Here is an 18,606-nt window from a genome sequence, read left to right as displayed (position 1 = left end):
ATATCTACAGAGATTTCGCAGCTACCTTAATTCTACACAAGAAAAGCAGGAAGATACCTATAAAGAAAGGGGTCAGACAGGGAGACACAATCTCTCCACTGCTATTCACTGCATGCTTAGAAGAAGTATTCAAGCTATTAAACTGGGAGGCTTAGGAGTAAAGATCGACGGCGAATGTCTCAGCAACCTTCGATTTGCCGACGACATTGTTCTATTCAGCAACAATGCAGACGAGTTACAACAAATGTTTGAGGACCTTAACAGAGAGAGTGTAAGAAGGGGGTTGAAGATTAATATTCAGAAGACAAGGATAATGATAAATAGCCAGGCAAAGGAACAAGAGTTCAGGATTGCCAGTCGGCCTCTAGAATCTGCGAAGGAGTGTGTTTACCTAGGTCAATTAATCACAGGTAACCCTGATCATGAGAAGGAAATTCACAGAAGAATAAAAATGGGTTGGATCGCATACGGCAGGTATTGCCAGCTCCTGACTGGAAGCTTACCATTATCATTGAAAGGGAAGATGTACAATCAGTGCATTTTACTTGTGCTGACATATGGGGCAGAAACTTGGAGACTCATAAAGAAGCTTGAGAACAAGTTAAGGACCGCGCAAAGAGCGATGGAATGAAGATTGCTAGGTATAATGTTAAGAGACAGAAAGAGAGTGGTTTGGATCAGAGAGAAAACGGGTATAGACGATATTCTAATTGACATCAAGAGGAAAAATGGAGCTGGGCAGGTCATGTAATGCGCCAGTTAGATAACCGTTGGACCATTAGGGTTACAGAATGGGTACCAAGAGAAAGAAAACGCAATCGAGGATGACAAAAGACTAGGTGGAGCGATGAAATTAGGAAATTCGCGGGTGCTAGTTGGAATCAGTTGGCGCAGGACATGGGTAATCGGAGATCGCAGGGGGAGGCCTTCGTCCTGCAGTGGACATAAAACAGGCCGATGCTGATGCTGATGATGATGAACACGGCAATGGAAAATGGTACCACAATTCTGTAAATTGCATCCAATATTACACCTAAAGAAGACAAATTTGGTGTATTGTACATGGCTCTCGAATATACCACTAATATATGAGTAGGACATTTGCAAAATCCTTGTGATCAATGTAACAAATTCATGAGGTATAAGTTATTATATCAAATTTGTCTGCTTTGGGTGATCTAATGGATGTAGTCTACAGAAGTGCGATATCTGTTCTTGGTGCAGGGCTAAGAATTTGTGACCTTCCTGCTTATATACTTTTTCAAACTTGCAAATATGTCAAGATTCCTTTAAAAAAATTGAGGCTTTAAATCAAAATTATGCTTTCAACAGTCATTATAATATAACCTTTTCTCTCAAATACAACAAATTTCACTAAACTCAGCCCAGTGATTCTCTCAGAAAAGCGTTTCTGCATTTTCACCATCATCACTATCATCATCATCATCATATTTTATGTCCACTGCAGGACGAAGGCCTTTCCCTGCGATCTCCAATCACCCCTGTCCTGCGCCAACCAATTCCAACTAGCGCCCGCGAATTTCCTAATTTCATCGCTCCACCTAGTCTTCTGCCATCTTCGACTGTGCTTCCCTTCTCTTGGCAGCCATTCTGTAACCCTAATGGTCCAACGGTTATCTAGCCTACGCATTACATGGCCTGCCCAGCTCCATTTCTTTCTCTTACATGTATTTGAATAGGTGGCATTGGAGTGTGGCCCAAGCTAAAGCTTTCCCCTAAACAGTGCCTCGGGCAGAATCAAGAATGTAGAAATCTCATAATTGGCGAGTCGGTAACTGCAAATAACTCTGTTCGCATGCAGCAGGTTCAATAGATTTGTGAGGCGATGCTTTCTATTTTTTTTTAGCACCAAATTCATTTCACATCTTTCTTAGGAAATGTTTAGAAAATGGTGTAGGGTACAGTGCGAAGCTATTATGATTTGGTGTAAGGGTATCCAGTGCATGATTTTAAGCCACAAATGGCAGTATGCAGCATGAATACGTCTGGGAGATCAACCTCAGAAAACCGCGCAAGATAAATAATGCTTGCACTTTGACCTTTGAACGCGGTGCAATAAGAAGTTTGAATGCTATTAAGCAACCTGCATATACTAGTCATTTCACAGCATTTGGGAGAAATGCCAAAGTGGAGACTCATCTACTCACCGGTGATGATGGCATAAGGATCCGATTTTCCCAGGCCTAGCATACCAATGTCTGCCTTGACCAAGTCCTTTGCTGCCACGACTTCAATCCGAAGGACACCCTGGAAGGAAAGCAATGGGCACATTCTGTCATGTGAAAAAAAAAAAAAAAATGCACACACATGGTATGCATCTGCCTACCCTGTATGCAGAAAGTGGACTCAAAACTGCTCTGCAGAGGAATATCAGAGACATGGACAGAGAGGGTATGTCAGACCTATTCAATTAGATCAACTGACTGATTTATCAATTGATTGATTGATTGATTGATTGATTGATTGATTGATTGATTGATTGATTGATCTTGACATTTTAAAGAAACACCTTGGTGCTTTAAAATGTTAAAAAATGTTTCAAATGTGCATTTTTTTAGCAAGCTGCTAAACATGTATGAATAAGCATTTTTGCCGCTGGGAATGTGGCCTCGTTGTCAGGAGCCATTGCAACACCATGGAGGGTGCACACTACCACTAGTAACATAACGAGGGCTAAATTTTCGTGGAATCATGGTTACAGCATAAATCGCAAATTACAGGGAGCTCTGCAGCGATACATAGGCATTAGAAACACAGGTGCCTAAACAACACCTGTGTGTGTGTGTGAGCAAAATGCAAAACCACTTGAGAAGCTTACGCAGGGCAGAGAGTACCGCAGTGTCTGGGTTGAGACGTGCTCCTGAAGCTTGACTGAATACTTGTTTGGCAGCACCATCATGGCCGCCACTTGGTCGGAGACAGCCTTCTTCAAGAGGTCACTGTGGTACACGAGGAAAGTGCATGTGCCGTCTGAATTACAACGCTGTGAATCGACAAAAAGCGTTGCTCTGCAGCATCCTCATGGCTGTATTCGACAACTCAGTTTGAAATTGCTCGGGCAGTCACAATGGGGCAGTTGCAAGACTGCTTAAAAGCTGCATCACAACAGGAGTAGTAGGAGATCACTGGGAATCGCCATCATCTTGCACCGGGCATAAGCTATTGCTGCAGGCAGTCAAACATACTCAACAGATGCTTGTTGCTTCCCGTGCCCCAGAAAGCCACCACACTACAAACAAGAATCAAGCACGGCACCGTAAAACAAGGCTGGAACGCCCGCGTCGCCACACCACGTGCTGACAGACTGCCGGCTCACGTGCAAGAAACAGAAGATGACCGACACACAACAGAACATGACTGAAAGAAGAAGCTGCAGTGTTCGTAGAACCGAAGCACAAGAGACATTTCTTAGTGTCAAGCATCTTGAGTTGGCGAGCAAGAGTTTACCCAGAATAAATCAGTTTTCTTAGAAATGGTCGCGATATCTGTCGGTTGGGATATAACAATTATGACGATTAGCGCAGTGCATGTCGTCTCTTTTTATTGTTCTTCTTGGTGCTGAACATGCATCGTTCAGCAACGAGCCACTGGTACAATAAAGTTTATCTCGCTCTTTCGGTGCCGTTCAAATCGTTTAACCACGTATTATGCTCAATCATTCAATGTTCAAAGGAACAAGTTCGAATTCTAATGCTACCAAGCTGTCACCCTTTCAGGTGGCAACAAATTCTGCATGTTGAAAACTTACTTTTGACACGTCTCCTGCATCTTCGGCGTCATTAGATAAGTTCAGCTAAAAAAACAGACTTGGAATCCTGTATTTCTTAGTGAGCTTTGTTACCTCCCCACATATGGACTCAATACCTGAACTCTCAAGTATACTTGAAGTTCAGGAACCATAGTGACTATTTGATGCACACTACTTGGAAGACTGCCTCACCAGTATGAAAATTTGCCTAGTGCAAGTCATTGCCACCTAAAACAATGAAAGAGACGCAGCTACATAATGACATACTGGTTTCGCAGCAACTCTTATTGCTAACAAATTTGGTGAGTAATAATCAAATTTGGTGCATAAAAATTAAATTTTGTGCATAATAATCAAACTTGGAGTGAAGGTCTAATCGTAATTGCCTCAAGATGTATGATGCACAATCTAAACACCATCATTTCCATTAGAACTTCACATTTTTAGGAGTTTCCTTGGCTGGTGCAATTGTACACAGTACGCCTCAATGGAGCCTACTTGTGGCTGGAATAAAAGCTTAGTCGGCATTTTCCACACAATCTGATGCAATCCACACAATCTGATGATGGTTGAACAAGCCATTAGTGAAGCAGTCACAGCTAAGTTGACAAACTCACTTTAGCCCTGGAACTTCCAATACTTGTCCCAGGTTGGTCAGGGTGAAATCAATGGCCTGCACGGAGAGAGAAATCAAGAAAAAATATAAAGTTTTCCCAACCCATATCTGAGCTCACTGATAAATGATCGCAAACCACGTGCAAGGGTTGCAAAACGTTACAAATGCAAACTCAGATATGTTTCCTGTACTTTGGACCCTCACTCTGCCTTTCTAATATCAACACTCGAAGCCATCCAAAACTGCACGACTTGTTTCATCCTTTTAAGTTAGTCCCTGACTTGAGGTAACACAAAAGATTGCATGACTTGTTCCTTTTCGTAACATTTGCCGCATCAGTTATGACCCCAAGAAGTACTGTTTTTGGGACCTTACTACATCTCAACGTGAATCGCTTCCAATTTGAGGTCCCCATCAGAAGCTGTCATACAAATCTTCATTCAAACTCCTCAGTGCCAAGGTCAGCTTCCAGCTGGAACCTCCCTCCATTGCTGGCAACACTGACCCATCATTTCCTAAAAAGTTATTTTGTAAACATACAGTAATATATTTTTCTTCAACTTTAATGGTATTTCGTGATATGTTTACTCTTGTGTTATTACGTTGTTACAAAATTTAGTCAGTACTGCATAAATTGTAGTGCTGCATGTTGTTACAGTGTCACGTATGTGTACATTAAAACATTATTTCCACTTTTGTTAGTGCTAACATGAATGCTGTGTTGCCTTGTTCTTTTTTGTTTTGTTTTATCTAATCCATGTTCCTATTATGTCATCACATAATCATTATATTATTTTCTGTGTCATCACTCACTACCTAGTGGGAGGATTATGGGTCTCGTCAAGTGGCTGATTCCGCCTTTTACCCACGATTCCTTCAAGGAGGTATACCGAAAAATAAACTGAATTGAATTACCCTTTCTACCATATGTCCTCTGCTATTTGCTTTGATATCCTTTCCTCTCTGTAATGCCCCACGTGACACTGACAGTATAGAAATAAATAAATAAATAAAATAACAAGACAAATAAGCACACATAATTTGAGAAAAGGGGCTCCCAGTAGACCTTTACATAACGAATTTAAGCTGAGCAGTTAGTATTTTAGTGCAGCACCGGTAAAATAAAATGATCTCAAAACTGGGTTTGCTGTGTCCATTCTCTCAATTACACCATAGTCATACTGTTGTCACTATCAGGCCAACTGCTCTCTCAGCATCACCTTCGCCATATAGTGGGAAAAAAACAGCACAATGCTCACGACCATGATAGAGAGTTACTTTAGCCCACCACCAGCCCTATGGATCAAGCCAGCGTCCCTACAGCAACATTCAATCAAGAAGATGGCTACACTATCGCTGCAATACAGTGCAGCGACTGAGCGTGGCAATTTGTACAAGACCTTGCGTTAAAGGTCCCATGTAGTTCTCCCTTTGCATTCCCTGGCATCACCGTCTGTTGCCTTCACGTGGTTGTCTGATGGAAAATCAAGCCCTTCTGTTCCCACTTCTTGCTCACACAGATTCTCAGAGTGACGGCATCTGCACGCACATTTCGGAGGCCGTGATAAGCAGTAATGTCATGCTTGACAAAAATAACACTAACCAAGATGAGAACGGATAAATTCAGTCAGATTCACACACAAGTGTCAAATCTCAACTAGAAGTATGTTCGTGAAGAATACAAATACATAAAATGAAGCTTAGAACGATAGAAGGCTGAGCTCATTGGTAAGGATTCGTGTGAGAAGTTGCGTGTTCTGACACGGACACAAGAAGAGGGAAACGGACAATAAAAACGACTGTGTTGTCCGTTTCCCTCTTGTGTCCGTGCTTGCACGATTAATGTTTTCTAACATAAATAACTACATAAACAACGGAAGAGTTGACAGAAATAAAAAGCCATGTGTGCATGGCAGAACAAGCCGGCTACAACAGGGGAGAGGCGTAACATGAGTTATGTCCCATAGAAAAAAATCTAAAAATTTATTCCAGGAGCGACCCAATTTAATGACAAAAGAATGCTCCCTTATAAGAACTGCAACTCTTTCCAACTAAGGGCAGCAGATGGCATGCTGATGCATTTGTCCCCTTTGCTTTCAATGCTATAAGGGCCGCCATATTCTTCCTTTTGTCCTAGTTGAAGGTCAGCACTCGTGTGTGAACCTACCTTAATTTCTTCATACCTTGCATTCGTTAACTCCGCTTTTGACAAGTATGAACATACCCAAGCTTGCCAAAGTTTCCTTGCTAAACCTATACTGTGGTAAACATGAAGATGACATTGCGTGCAATGCCAAGAAGTTGTCCTTAAGAAGAGGTGGTGTTTTCTGTAAGAGTCTGCCGCTATCACAGTAATTGAGTTTAGAGCCAGAGGCATCACTTAATACTGCTGCTTCTTCTAAGTCTTTCTTTCATAATAAACCTCGACATATCAAACCCTCTTTTCGTTAATTTCACAATTTTACTTGTTCCATCATTTTACAGTTTACAAGTTACTGCAAAGGCTACATAACATTGCAAATCATGGAGCTCACAGGGTGGATGTAGAGATATCAAATTTCAATTTCATTTCCATCATAAACCTTGAATTACCTTTTATTATTTTAGTTTTCCAATATCACTTGCCCCATTGAAGACCAAATACCTTTTACAACAATTTTGCTAAGGAATAATACACCGCAGTTATTGCAAATATTGTGCAATGTCAAAAATTAAGGGGCTACAAGGTGGATTTTGAAATAACAAACATCAATTCCATTTGTTTTTATTTTTCAACCTAAGCTCTGTCGAAGATGACGTAATTTATAACATAATTAAGTAAAATAACTTTGCACAGTAGTTCCAATTCAACAAAGTCATCATGTATCAGGTGAACAAAAATATATAAAGCATAAAAAAAAACCTGGTAGCCACTGTTGCATGCAACTTTCTGTATGCAAACAATGCCTGCGATTGTAGGAAAGCAGCTGCTGATCGAAACATGTGGCTCCGTGATTGACACAAAACCCGAACACAGCACTGTGGCAACATGGGTGGACAAAGAAGCCAGCTGGGAAAGTTACAGCACAATTTCGAAGTGTCATCATCATCATCATCATCATCATCATCATCATCAGCCTGGCTACGCCCACTGCAGGTCAAAGGCCTCTCCCATACTTCTCCAACAACCCGGGTCATGTACTAATTGTGGCCATGTCGTCCCTGCAAACTTCTTAATCTCATCCGCCCACTAACTTTCTGCCGCCCCCTGCTACGCTCCCCTTCCCTTGGAATCCAGTCCGTAACCCTTAATGACCATCGGTTATCTTCCCTCCTCATTACATGTCCTGCCCATGCCCATTTCTTTTACTTGATTTCAACTAAGATGTCATTAACTCGCATTTGTTCCCTCACCCAATCTGTTCTTTTCTTATCCCTTAACGTTACACCCATCATTCTTCTTTCCATAGCTTGTTGCATCGTCCTCAATTTAAGTAGAGCCCTTTCCGTAAGCCTCCAGGTTTCTGCCCCATAGGTGAGTACTGGTAAGACACAGCTATTATATACTTTTCTCTTGAGGGATAATGGCAACCTGCTGTACATGATCTGAGAATGCCTGCCAAACGCACCCCAGCCCATTCTTATTCTTCTGATTATTTCCGTCTCATGATCCGTATCTGCCGTCACTACCTGCCTTAAGTAGATGTATTCCCTTACCACTTCCAGTGCCTCGCTACCTATTGTAAATTGCTGTTCTCTTCCGAGACTGTTAAACATTAGTTTTCTGCAGATTAATTTTCAGACCCACCCTTCTGCTTTGCCTCTCCAGGTCAGTGAGCATGCATTGCAATTGGTATCCTGAGTTACTAAGCAAGGCAATATTGCTACGGCACAATATGCGCGATCACGAAAGGCCAGCAGTGTGAAGACGACGACGACGATTAGAAGCTAGCGCGGGCTGTTGCCTCTTGGCCAAGCGCAGCGTATTTTCCTTGTAAATATATTTGTACATAGCTTTTCGTCTGCGTCTTCCTACGTAACATATCTGGTGGAGGTGGACGTTCCCTGTACCTCGTCACGGAGCTTCGCAGTGGACGGTACGTCGAGCCTTCCTTCATGGCTCCCGGCGACGACAACCCGACTCCGCCGGCTCCGACACCTGCTGCCACTTCGACGACCTACATCACTCTCCCCGCTCCCCGTGATCCTGGCGTATTCTCGGGCCAAGATGGGGAAGACGTCGATGACTGGATCAGCCTGTATGAACACGTCAGCCGCAATAACCGGTGGGACCCTACTATTATGCTCGCCAACGTAGTCTTTTACCTCGGTGGCACACCTCGAGTTTGGTATCGCACGCACGAAGATGAGCTCACCAGTTGGGATTCACTTAAGACACAGCTTCGAGACTTGTTCGGCAACCCCTACGGTCAACAACTTGCCGCGCAGAAGGCGCTTTCCGGCCGTGTGCAGACGTCAACAGAGCCCTATGTCACGTACATTCAGGACGTCTTGGCTCTGTGCCGCAAAGTTGACACCCACATGACTGAGTCAGACAAGGTTTCCCACATCCTCAAAGGCATTGCCGATGACGCCTTCAACTTGCTCGTTTGCAACAACGTAGCGACGGTGGATGCTGTTATAAGAGAGTGCCGCCGCCTGGAACTCGCCAAAAGCCGACGTATTGACCAGCAGTTTGCCCGTCTGCCCAACACCCCAGCGACATCTTCCTGTGCCGACGCTCCTCGTCCCAACAACACTGCCGATGTTACCAGGATCGTCCGGCGTGAGATCGAGGCCGCCTATCCGGCTGCCTTCGACTCCAGTGCCACCAACACATCTGCAGTCACGGTCTCACTGATCCAGGCAGTTGTCCGCCAGGAGTTTGAAAACATGGGTCTTCACACCATCTGCTCGGCCCATCGCCCTAATACCCGCCTGGCTTCTTCGATTTCGCCCCGTCCCGCATCTTCTTACCCACCACGTTTCCGCAACCCATCTGAATGGCGCACTGCTGACGACAAGCCTATTTGTTTCCACTGCCATCGAATCGGGCACATTTCTCGGCACTGTCGTAGTCGCTGGAGTTCCCCGAGCCGGCCTACTTATACTGCCTACTCTCGCCCCTCAGGTGGCCCTTCTCGTCCCTATGCCGCACGCTCCGATAATGCCGCCACTGATTCTCCTGCAACGAACCGCCCCTATTCTCGTTCGCCTTCGCCCCAACGACGACAATCTCGCTCTCCCCAGCCCCGTCGCTCCTATTCGCCGACTCCCTTCGGACGCCGCTCCCAGCCGGAAAACTAGACGATGCAGCGCCTCGAGGTGACGCTGCATTGCTCCCTACGCCGCCAAATCCTCTACTGACTTTGCCCACTCATCTGAACCTTCTTGACGTGCAAGTCGACGGTGTTTCTGTGTCTGCTCTCATAGACACTGGGGCGCATTTGTCCGTAATGAGCGCTGACCTTCGTAACCGGCTCAAGAAAATTATCACGCCCGCCACGACGCCTGTTGTCCGTGTCGCCGATGGCGGAACAGCCCCCGTAATTGGTATGTGTACCGCCCGCGTCTCCTTCGCCGATCGCTCAACAATCGTGCTATTCACAGTCATCGCCCACTGTCCCCACGACATCATCCTCGGCTTAGACTTCCTTTCCGCACATTCTGCTCTCATCGATTGTTCCGCCAGTACTCTCCGCCTTGACCTGCCTGTTCTGGATCCTGCTGAACCACACCCCAGTCGCCTCAGTTCCGCCGACTTCGTTCGCTTGCCACCTTCGGCACTGACCTACGTTGACCTAGTGTCATCCCCACCAGTCCCCGACGGTCACTACATCGCGGCTCCTATGCAAGACGTCCTCCTTACACATGGGATCACAGTACCCCATACAGTTTTATCTATTACGGCGAATTGCGTCTGCCTGCCAGTGGTCAACTTTGGCTTGACGACACAAGTGCTGCCACGTGGGATGTCTTTGGCCCAGCTTTGTTCATTCGAGGATCACTCAGTAGCATCCATTGCAGTAGACGACACTTCATCCGATACTCCTCTACCATCGCAGTCGGCAAATTGTACCATCGCTGACTTACGGAAAATGATTGCCCCCGACTTGCCCTCCGAGCACGCTCGTGAACTCTACCGCGTTCTGTTTTCCTACCACGATATTTTTGACTTTAACGATCGTCCTTTAGCCCAAACTACAGCTGTCAAACATCGCATTAATACCGGCGATGCCCCTCCTATTCATCGCCGCCCGTATCGAGTGTCACCAGCTGAGCGTCAAGTTATTCACGCAGAAGTTCGCAAAATGCTTGCCAAGAACATTATTGAACCATCATATAGTCCATGGGCGTCACCTGTAGTACTGGTCAAAAAGAAGGATGGCTCATGGCGCTTTTGCGTGGATTATCGGCACCTTAACAGGGTTACCAAAAAGGACGTGTATCCCCTACCTCGGATTGATGACGCCCTTGACTGCCTCCACGGTGCTCGCTATTTCTCTTCTATTGACCTTCGCTCCGGCTACTGGCAGATTGCCGTGGACGATCTCGACCGCGAGAAGACTGCTTTTGTCACACCCGACGGTCTTTATCAATTCAAAGTGATGCCGTTCGGTCTATGTAACGCCCCTGCCACTTTTGAACGCATGATGGACTCCCTTCTTCACGGTTTCAAATGGTCCACGTGCCTGTGCTACTTGGACGACGTTATCGTATTCTCCCCAACGTTCGCTAGGCACCTCGAGCGCCTCTCAGCAGTCCTGGACGTTTTTCGGCGAGCCGGTCTGCAACTCAACGCATCGAAGTGCCAATTCGGCCGTCGCCAGATTACCGTCCTTGGACATCTCGTTGACGCGAACGGAGTGCAACCGGACCCAGGCAAGATCCATGCTGTTACGCACTTCCCTGTTCCGAAGTGTGTCAAGGATGTGCGCAGCTTCATCGGCCTTTGTTCGTACTTCCGCCGTTTCGTGAGAAATTTCGCCGCCATAGCACGACCACTAACCGACCTTTTGAAAAAAGACGCTCCTTTCCAGTGGGGCGATAACGAGGCCTCTGCATTCTCTCATCTAATCGACATTCTCACAACGCCTCCCGTTTTGGCCCATTTCGATCCTTCTGCGCCTACCGAAGTCCGTACTGATGCCAGCGGTCACGGAATTGGAGCAGTACTGGCACAACGCCAGCGTGGCCACGACCGTGTTATCGCTTACGCCAGCAGGCTCCTCTCACCCGCGGAGCGCAACTATTCCATCACTGAGCGTGAGTGTCTGGCCCTAGTTTGGGCGGTTGCGAAATTCCGCCCATACTTATATGGCCGATCCTTTTCCGTTGTCACAGACCATCACGCGCTTTGCTGGTTATGCTCACTGAAAGATCCTACAGGAAGACTTGGTCGCTGGGCCTTACGCCTCCAAGAATATTCGTATACTGTCACCTATAAATCTGGCCGACTACACAAGGACGCTGACTGCCTGTCTCGCTACCCGGTCGACGAGCCTGACGACGCCGACAGTAGTAGCGCCAACGGCATTTTCTCTGTCTCTGCCTTCGGTAACATCGCCGATGAGCAGTACCGAGACCTATCGCTGCGAGCACTTATCGAGCGTCTGCGCTCTACACCTACCGACGCATCCGTTCGCCGATATGTCCTCCAGGGTGGCATTCTGTATCGAAGGAACTTCCTCCCTGACGGCTCTGACCTTCTTCTTGTCGTGCCAAAACAGCTACGACAGACTGTGCTCTTTGAGATGCATGACGCACCCACTTCAGGACATCTTGGGGTAACCCGCACGTACAACCGCGTCCGCCGCCGCTTCTATTGGCCTGGTCTCGCTCGCTCCGTTCGACGCTATGTTGCTGCCTGTGATCCCTGCCAGCGTCGGAAGACACCTCAGGTGCTACCTGCCGGTCATCTCCAGCCGATCACCGTCCCTGTGGAACCGTTCTTTCGTGTTGGATTAGACCTGCTCGGTCCCTTTCCCACGTCATCTTCTGGGAACAAATGGGTAGCCGTCGCGACTGATTACGCCACCCGATACGCTATCACTCGGGCTCTCCCTACCAGCTGCGCCACTGACGTCGCGGACTTTCTCTTGCGTGACATTATCTTGCTTCATGGCGCCCCGCGACAGCTGCTGACTGACCGTGGTCGAAACTTCCTCTCGAAAGTTATCGCTGACATTGTGCGTTCCTGCTCCATTCAACACAAACTGACTACTTCATACCATCCTCAAACCAATGGCCTGACAGAGCGGTTAAACCGTACTCTTACCGATATGCTGGCCAAGTACGTTTCCAAGGACCACCACGACTGGGACATTGCCCTTCCTTACGTAACATTTGCGTACAATTCTTCCCGGCACGACACCGCCGGATTTTCTCCCTTTTATCTACTGTACGGTCGCGAACCTACCTTGCCCCTAGACACGGCACTTCCTCCTGCTGCGGTCTCAACAAGCGAGTATGCGCGCGACGCCATCGCCCTCGCTGACCATGCACGCCAGCTTGCCCGTGCTCGACTGACGGCCTCACAGACCACTCAGCAGTGTCAGTACAACGCCCGCCATCGTGACGTACAGTTTTCACCTGGTGCGCTCGTGCTCCTGTGGTCGCCCTCTCGTCACGTCGGACTTTCAGAGAAGCTCCTTTCACGATACACAGGGCCCTACCGCGTGCTGCGCCAGGTGACGCCTGTGACTTACGAAATTGCTCCTGTGGCCTCAACCTCGTCCTCTCCTGTGGCATCTAGTGATGTCGTACACGTCAGTAGGCTCAAGGCCTACTACACTGCTTCCGAGTCCGATCTTTAGTCGCTCCGGGACGGCGCTTTTGCAGCCGGGGGTAGTGCTACGGCACAATATGCGCGATCACGAAAGGCCAGCAGTGTGAAGACGACGACGACGATTAGAAGCTAGCGCGGGCTGTTGCCTCTTGGCCAAGCGCAGCGTATTTTCCTTGTAAATATATTTGTACATAGCTTTTCGTCTGCGTCTTCCTACGTAACAATATCATCAGCGAATCGCAAGTTACTAAGGTATTCTCCATTACCTCTTATCCCAAATTCTTCAGAATCCAGGTCTCTGAATACCTCCTGTAAACACGCTGCGAATAGCATGGGAGAGATCGTATCTCCCTGCCTGACGCCTTTCTTTATTGGGATTTTGCTGCTTTCTTTATGGAGGACTACAGTGGCTATTGAGCTGCTATAGATATCTTTCAGTATTTTCACATACGGCTCGTCTACACCCTGATTCCGTAATGCCTCCATGACTGCTAAGGTTTCGACAGAATCAAACGCTTTCTCATAATCAATGAAAGCTACAGGGTTGGTTATATTCCACACAAATATATAAGGGTTGGTTATATTCCGCACATTTCTCTATCACCTGATTGATAGTGTGAATATGGTCTATTGTTGAGTAGCCTTTACGGAATCCTGCCTGGTCCTTTGTTTGACAGAAGTCTAAGGTGTTCCTGATTCTATTTGCGATTACCTTAGTAAATAGTTTGTAGGCGTCTGACAGTAAGCTGATCGGTCTATAATTTTTCAAGTCATTGGCGTCCCCTTTCTTATGGATTAGTATTATGTTAGCGTTTTTCCAAGATTCCGGTACGCTCGAAGTCCTGAGGCATTGCGTATACAGGGTGGCCAGTTTCTCTAGAACAATCTGCCCACCATCCTTCAACAAATCTGCTGTTACCTGATCCTCCACAGCTGTCTTCCCCCTTCGCATAGCTCCCAAGGCTTTCTTTACTTCTTCCGGAGTTACCTGTGGGATTTAGAATTCCTCTAAACTATTCTCTCTTCAATTATCATCGTGGGTGCCACTGGTACTGTATAAATCTCTATAAAACTCCTCAGTCACTTGAACTATCTCATCCATATTAGTAATGATAAAAAAAAGAAAAAAAAGTGGGCAGATCGGGTCGGAACTTCCGAAAAAGCGCCCAATCGCATCTGCACAACCAGACAACAATACGCACAACCAGAAGCCGAACGTGCCAGAGGAGCCATTGGTGGCAATTGGCGACACACTGCATAGATGCCATCCACACAAATTGCTAGATGTCCACATTTACTCACGGGAGGTCTGAGGAAAAACACAGTCACGCCGCCGACCAGGGGAATCTGCTTGGTGAGGGGCCGCATCACCACCCGTACATTGCCGTGTATCTGGAAGACAGGAATGAGAAGACAAGTCGACGCTCCAGCCAGCGGATCAAGCCAAGCCCTCGTGCTTCCCACTCAAGCAACTGCAGTGAACTGCTTCCGCATTGCTTCTTGAGCTGCCTCACGATCATCTGCGAGTTTATATGACATCTACTCTTACTGTCCACCATCTGCTACCTGCGTGTCTAAGATGCCTATGCTCAAGCGAAGCATAACAGCACGACAGAACTTTCTTTTCGTTGCTCTCAATCATGATACAAATGCAGTGAAGCTATCGCTGTCCCTTTTTTTTTTTTAAATCATTGTTAACGTGATATTACCACACCTCACACAAGCATTTGTTATTCCTGCCTAGTTTCGTTCGTGAACTGTTTTTGTTCCTTTCACATTGTATAACTAAAAACATTTGCGTTTCTTTCTTTATTGTTTGAATTATTTGCCCTGTAACCCACATTGCCTATCTGCCAGGCTCTTGAATGTGAGCAGCAGTAGTGAAAAAATAATAATAATAATAATGTAACCTACCACGCACCTATCGCTGTAGTTATCGCTACACACTAACCTATTGCTATAGCCCCTTCAGTCATGACGTACACACTTGTCCACACAACTTGCTGTTGAAATTTCTGTCCAGCGGTGGCAGAGAACACTTCATTTGGCTCCGTATAAGTTCAGCACGCAAAGTACTGCTAAACACAACCATGCTGGCAAAGGTTAGAGGGGACGTTCAATGGAATGCATTTCGTTAGCAATGGCGCAAGGATCGTTCTTCCTTTCTTGTAATGCTTGCATCAAATAAATAGCTTCTTCAGTGCTCAAATTGGCCATTCAACTCCTTCTATAAAAAAAGAAAGCTACGTAAATGGATGTATGCTAAATTTGTATTTAACTTCTCTGTAGTTATGAGGTCTCACTAGAAAATTCATAAGAGATCATCCCACCTCCTCGACTGAACGTCAGTGGCGTCTGCAGTGCCTTGGGATAACATTATGCAATTGACGCACTTCCAGCAGTCCACCATAATTCGTAACTGGAAAGGGGACATACAACCGAGCCCACCCACAACCACTTAGGCAAACCACAGCTACTGTTTTGCAACAACCTACATAGAGCACTCTGCGATGGAAGGCATCGCACAGTCCAGCAAACTGCCATCAGGACTGGCCCACTGATAGTTTCGATAACACTGCCCATGGTGTCGGGCCATGTTACATGCCCAGGTACATTGAAAAAGGCTCAGTTGTGATCTGTCTCAATTTTTACTTTGACCCAAACTACCGATCAATTTGATTCATTTGATACTTTTTCATTACAGTTCATTTCTTTTGTCACATGCTGTTTGTGCCTTTGTCACCCTCCACAGGGCTCTCCCAAGTTGCTCAACCAACATTTTTCTTGATCTCCTTCTGTATGCATATGATAAAAAAAATAATAAAGGAACAAGCAAACAAGAATAATGCTGTCACGCTAAAATTATTTCGCTGCAATGAAACAGTGGTGCCATGTGTCACAGTTGGGACTAAAGACGGCACATGATGTGTTTTTGTCATTACAGTCATAGATCATGTGTACTAATTACGGTACCTATCTGTCTCCTGGCTAGTACTGGCATGCACTTGAAATTGAAGTAGGTACAGAGATGAGCTAGCTGGCCAGCGATCACCATGAAAAAAGAAAAAAATATGAGAAGCAGGACAAGTGACACGCACAGCGAAACATTGCTGCATCCATGTCCTCTCACTTGTCATGCTTCTCACGCTGTTTCTTTTTTTTTTTTCATCACCAAACTCATCTACTTCTCCTTGTGAAATGGGCAGAATACAAATGTAAATCATAAGTGAGGAGTACATGATGAGAGGTAGTGATCAATTTTTTTTTAACACAAAAATAGCAACGAAAACCACGAAGGATTGTGATAAGCATCAGCCCCTACTAAATAAGAGGCATTTTATATGCAATTGCAAATATAGGATAGAGGGTCCTTCTCTCTCACTCAGTCGCAACGTCATACGCAGAAGGAAATGCATTCATGACCACACAGAGTGAGCGACCTATCCGTAGCCATCCAGCCATGTGATGATGTGGTGTGCGTATTTTACCTGAAGATCTCGAATGCCAGCCTTGAAGCCTTTCACTTTGATTGTAAACTTGCAGTCACCAGAATAGCTGTAAAAGAAAAAGAAAAGAAAGATGAGGGGTCACACAACTGCTATATTCATCTTTTATACAGTCGAGCACCACTTATAACAATACCAGTTCTAACAATATGTTGGATATAACAATGAGCAGATGATGCACAGTCAACTTTTGTTTGTGTTCTATGGTAAATTAAACCACTTATTGCAATGTTCCTATGCCACATTGTTGGTCATAACAATTGAATCTAGCTAGTGGGTGTGCGCACTGAAAGAAGCAAAGTTGCTGTTTCACCCAAAAGGCGAAGCATTGATGGCGACAGCAAATTATTAGACAACTATATGCAGTAAGAGTAGTTTTATTACCTAGATTTATAAACTGTTGTAAACATTCCCTTACCAAATTAACAAGCACGGGGTCACATGCCCACAAGCAAACATGAACACCTCTCACTCGACACCAAACACTAGCTGTCAGAACGCTGGCGCGATAAACAGCACCAACAGCGGCAACAGCGGCGAGCGAATTCCCCTTCGTGGCTGCCTCTCGCTTCCATGCGAATTAGGTGCACAAGAAAACAGCGCACATGAAGTCATCCGTTAGCATTTAAATCCACCACAGGTTACTTACAAGATGAGACGCGCACAGCCACGCCATGCACAGCCGCGGTCGGAGTAGAAGTGGAGACGTGCGCTACTCTGCCCCCATTTCCACCACCCCTCGCAAGCACAATAAGTCGGCATGCACCCTCCCCACCTGTGCGCGCGAGATCAAGCCACAATCCTCTGCTCAGCCTCGTATGCTTTCCCTTGCATTTACAGCGCATGGCACCGTGCGACCGCGAGGTTATTGCGCTTGAACTTTATACGGAACCTCACGGCGACGCCGATAGAGGAAATCTGCCTGGAGTGCCCACCTAACTGTGGTCCCAATTATACGGTGTAATAATCTTGACCTTGAGCAAGATGACTGGCACTTTTGAGCAGGTGCGATCAGCCCACATGCCAGCAAAAGAAGCCAGCGTGCGAGCCCACAGTGTTTAAGCAATACTGCGGCTTGGTAAGGACAGTGGCTTCACGCTCGCACGACACGTAAATGCCGTGTCATTCTTGGACTTTTGCTAAAGACGTGACCATTAACCTATTCTGCAGTGGAGACTTGGCTTTCGAAGTGAAATTACTCAGAATTCATTTTAACGCAGAAAAAAGCAGCGTCAGCTTTTTGGGTGTCTGTAAGCGCTTATTGTTGTGTTCACATAGGAGGTTGTGGCCAAGTACTGCACCAGGGTGGCCAATCCTGCTCTGGTGAGGGAGTGCGTTACCGGTTCTGGTCACCGAGATCAGGCCACACTCCAGGCCTGTTCATGCAATTTTATCAACACGCGGATTTTTTTTTTTTTAATCCGGTGGAAAATTGCGCGACACCGGGATTCGAACCACGGACCTCTTGCACGCGAGGCGGGTGTTCTACCTCTACGCCACCGGTGCACATTCACACATGCACATGCATATTCCAATGGCGGACAGGCGGCCATTGGAATATGAACCTGGCAACGTTTAACGCTAGAACATTATCTAGTGAGGCGAGTCTAGCAGTGCTATTGGAGGAATTAGAGGGCAGTAAATGGGATATAATAGGGCTCAGTGAACTTAGGAGGCCAAAAGAAGCATATACAGTGCTAAAGAACGGGCACGTCCTGTGCTACCGGGGCTTAGCGGAGAGACAAGAACTAGGAGTCGGATTCCTGATTAATAAGAACATAGCTGGTAACATACAGGAATTCTATAGCATTAACGAGAGGGTGGCAGGTCTTGTTGTGAAACTTAATAACAGGTACAAAATGAAGGTTATACAGGTCTACGCCCCTACATCCAGTCATGATGACCAGGAAGTCGAAAGCTTCTATGAAGACGTGGAATCGGCGATGGG

At 46.3% G+C, this 18,606-nt stretch overlaps 1 protein-coding gene across 2 annotated transcripts in view; it reads right to left on the bottom strand.

Annotated features, from left to right (window-relative positions):
* Positions 1 to 18,606, bottom strand: part of Esyt2 (extended synaptotagmin-like protein 2) — a 111,791-nt gene that overhangs the window by 70,035 nt on the left and 23,150 nt on the right. For both annotated transcript variants that reach the window (XM_055070271.2, XM_050177583.3), the window contains exons 5-9: positions 16,641 to 16,707; positions 14,455 to 14,544; positions 4,387 to 4,442; positions 2,840 to 2,960; positions 2,169 to 2,268 (exon numbers count right to left, since the gene is read on the bottom strand). In XM_055070271.2, the coding sequence (XP_054926246.1) occupies positions 2,169 to 2,268; positions 2,840 to 2,960; positions 4,387 to 4,442; positions 14,455 to 14,544; positions 16,641 to 16,707 (434 nt within the window). The remainder of the gene's footprint in view (positions 1 to 2,168; positions 2,269 to 2,839; positions 2,961 to 4,386; positions 4,443 to 14,454; positions 14,545 to 16,640; positions 16,708 to 18,606) is intronic.

This window comes from Dermacentor andersoni, chromosome 5, assembly GCF_023375885.2.
Source record: "Dermacentor andersoni chromosome 5, qqDerAnde1_hic_scaffold, whole genome shotgun sequence".
Taxonomy (NCBI): domain Eukaryota; kingdom Metazoa; phylum Arthropoda; class Arachnida; order Ixodida; family Ixodidae; genus Dermacentor; species Dermacentor andersoni.
The sequence above is the reverse complement of the archived record's forward strand: the minus strand, read 5'-3'. Positions and strand labels throughout refer to the sequence as shown.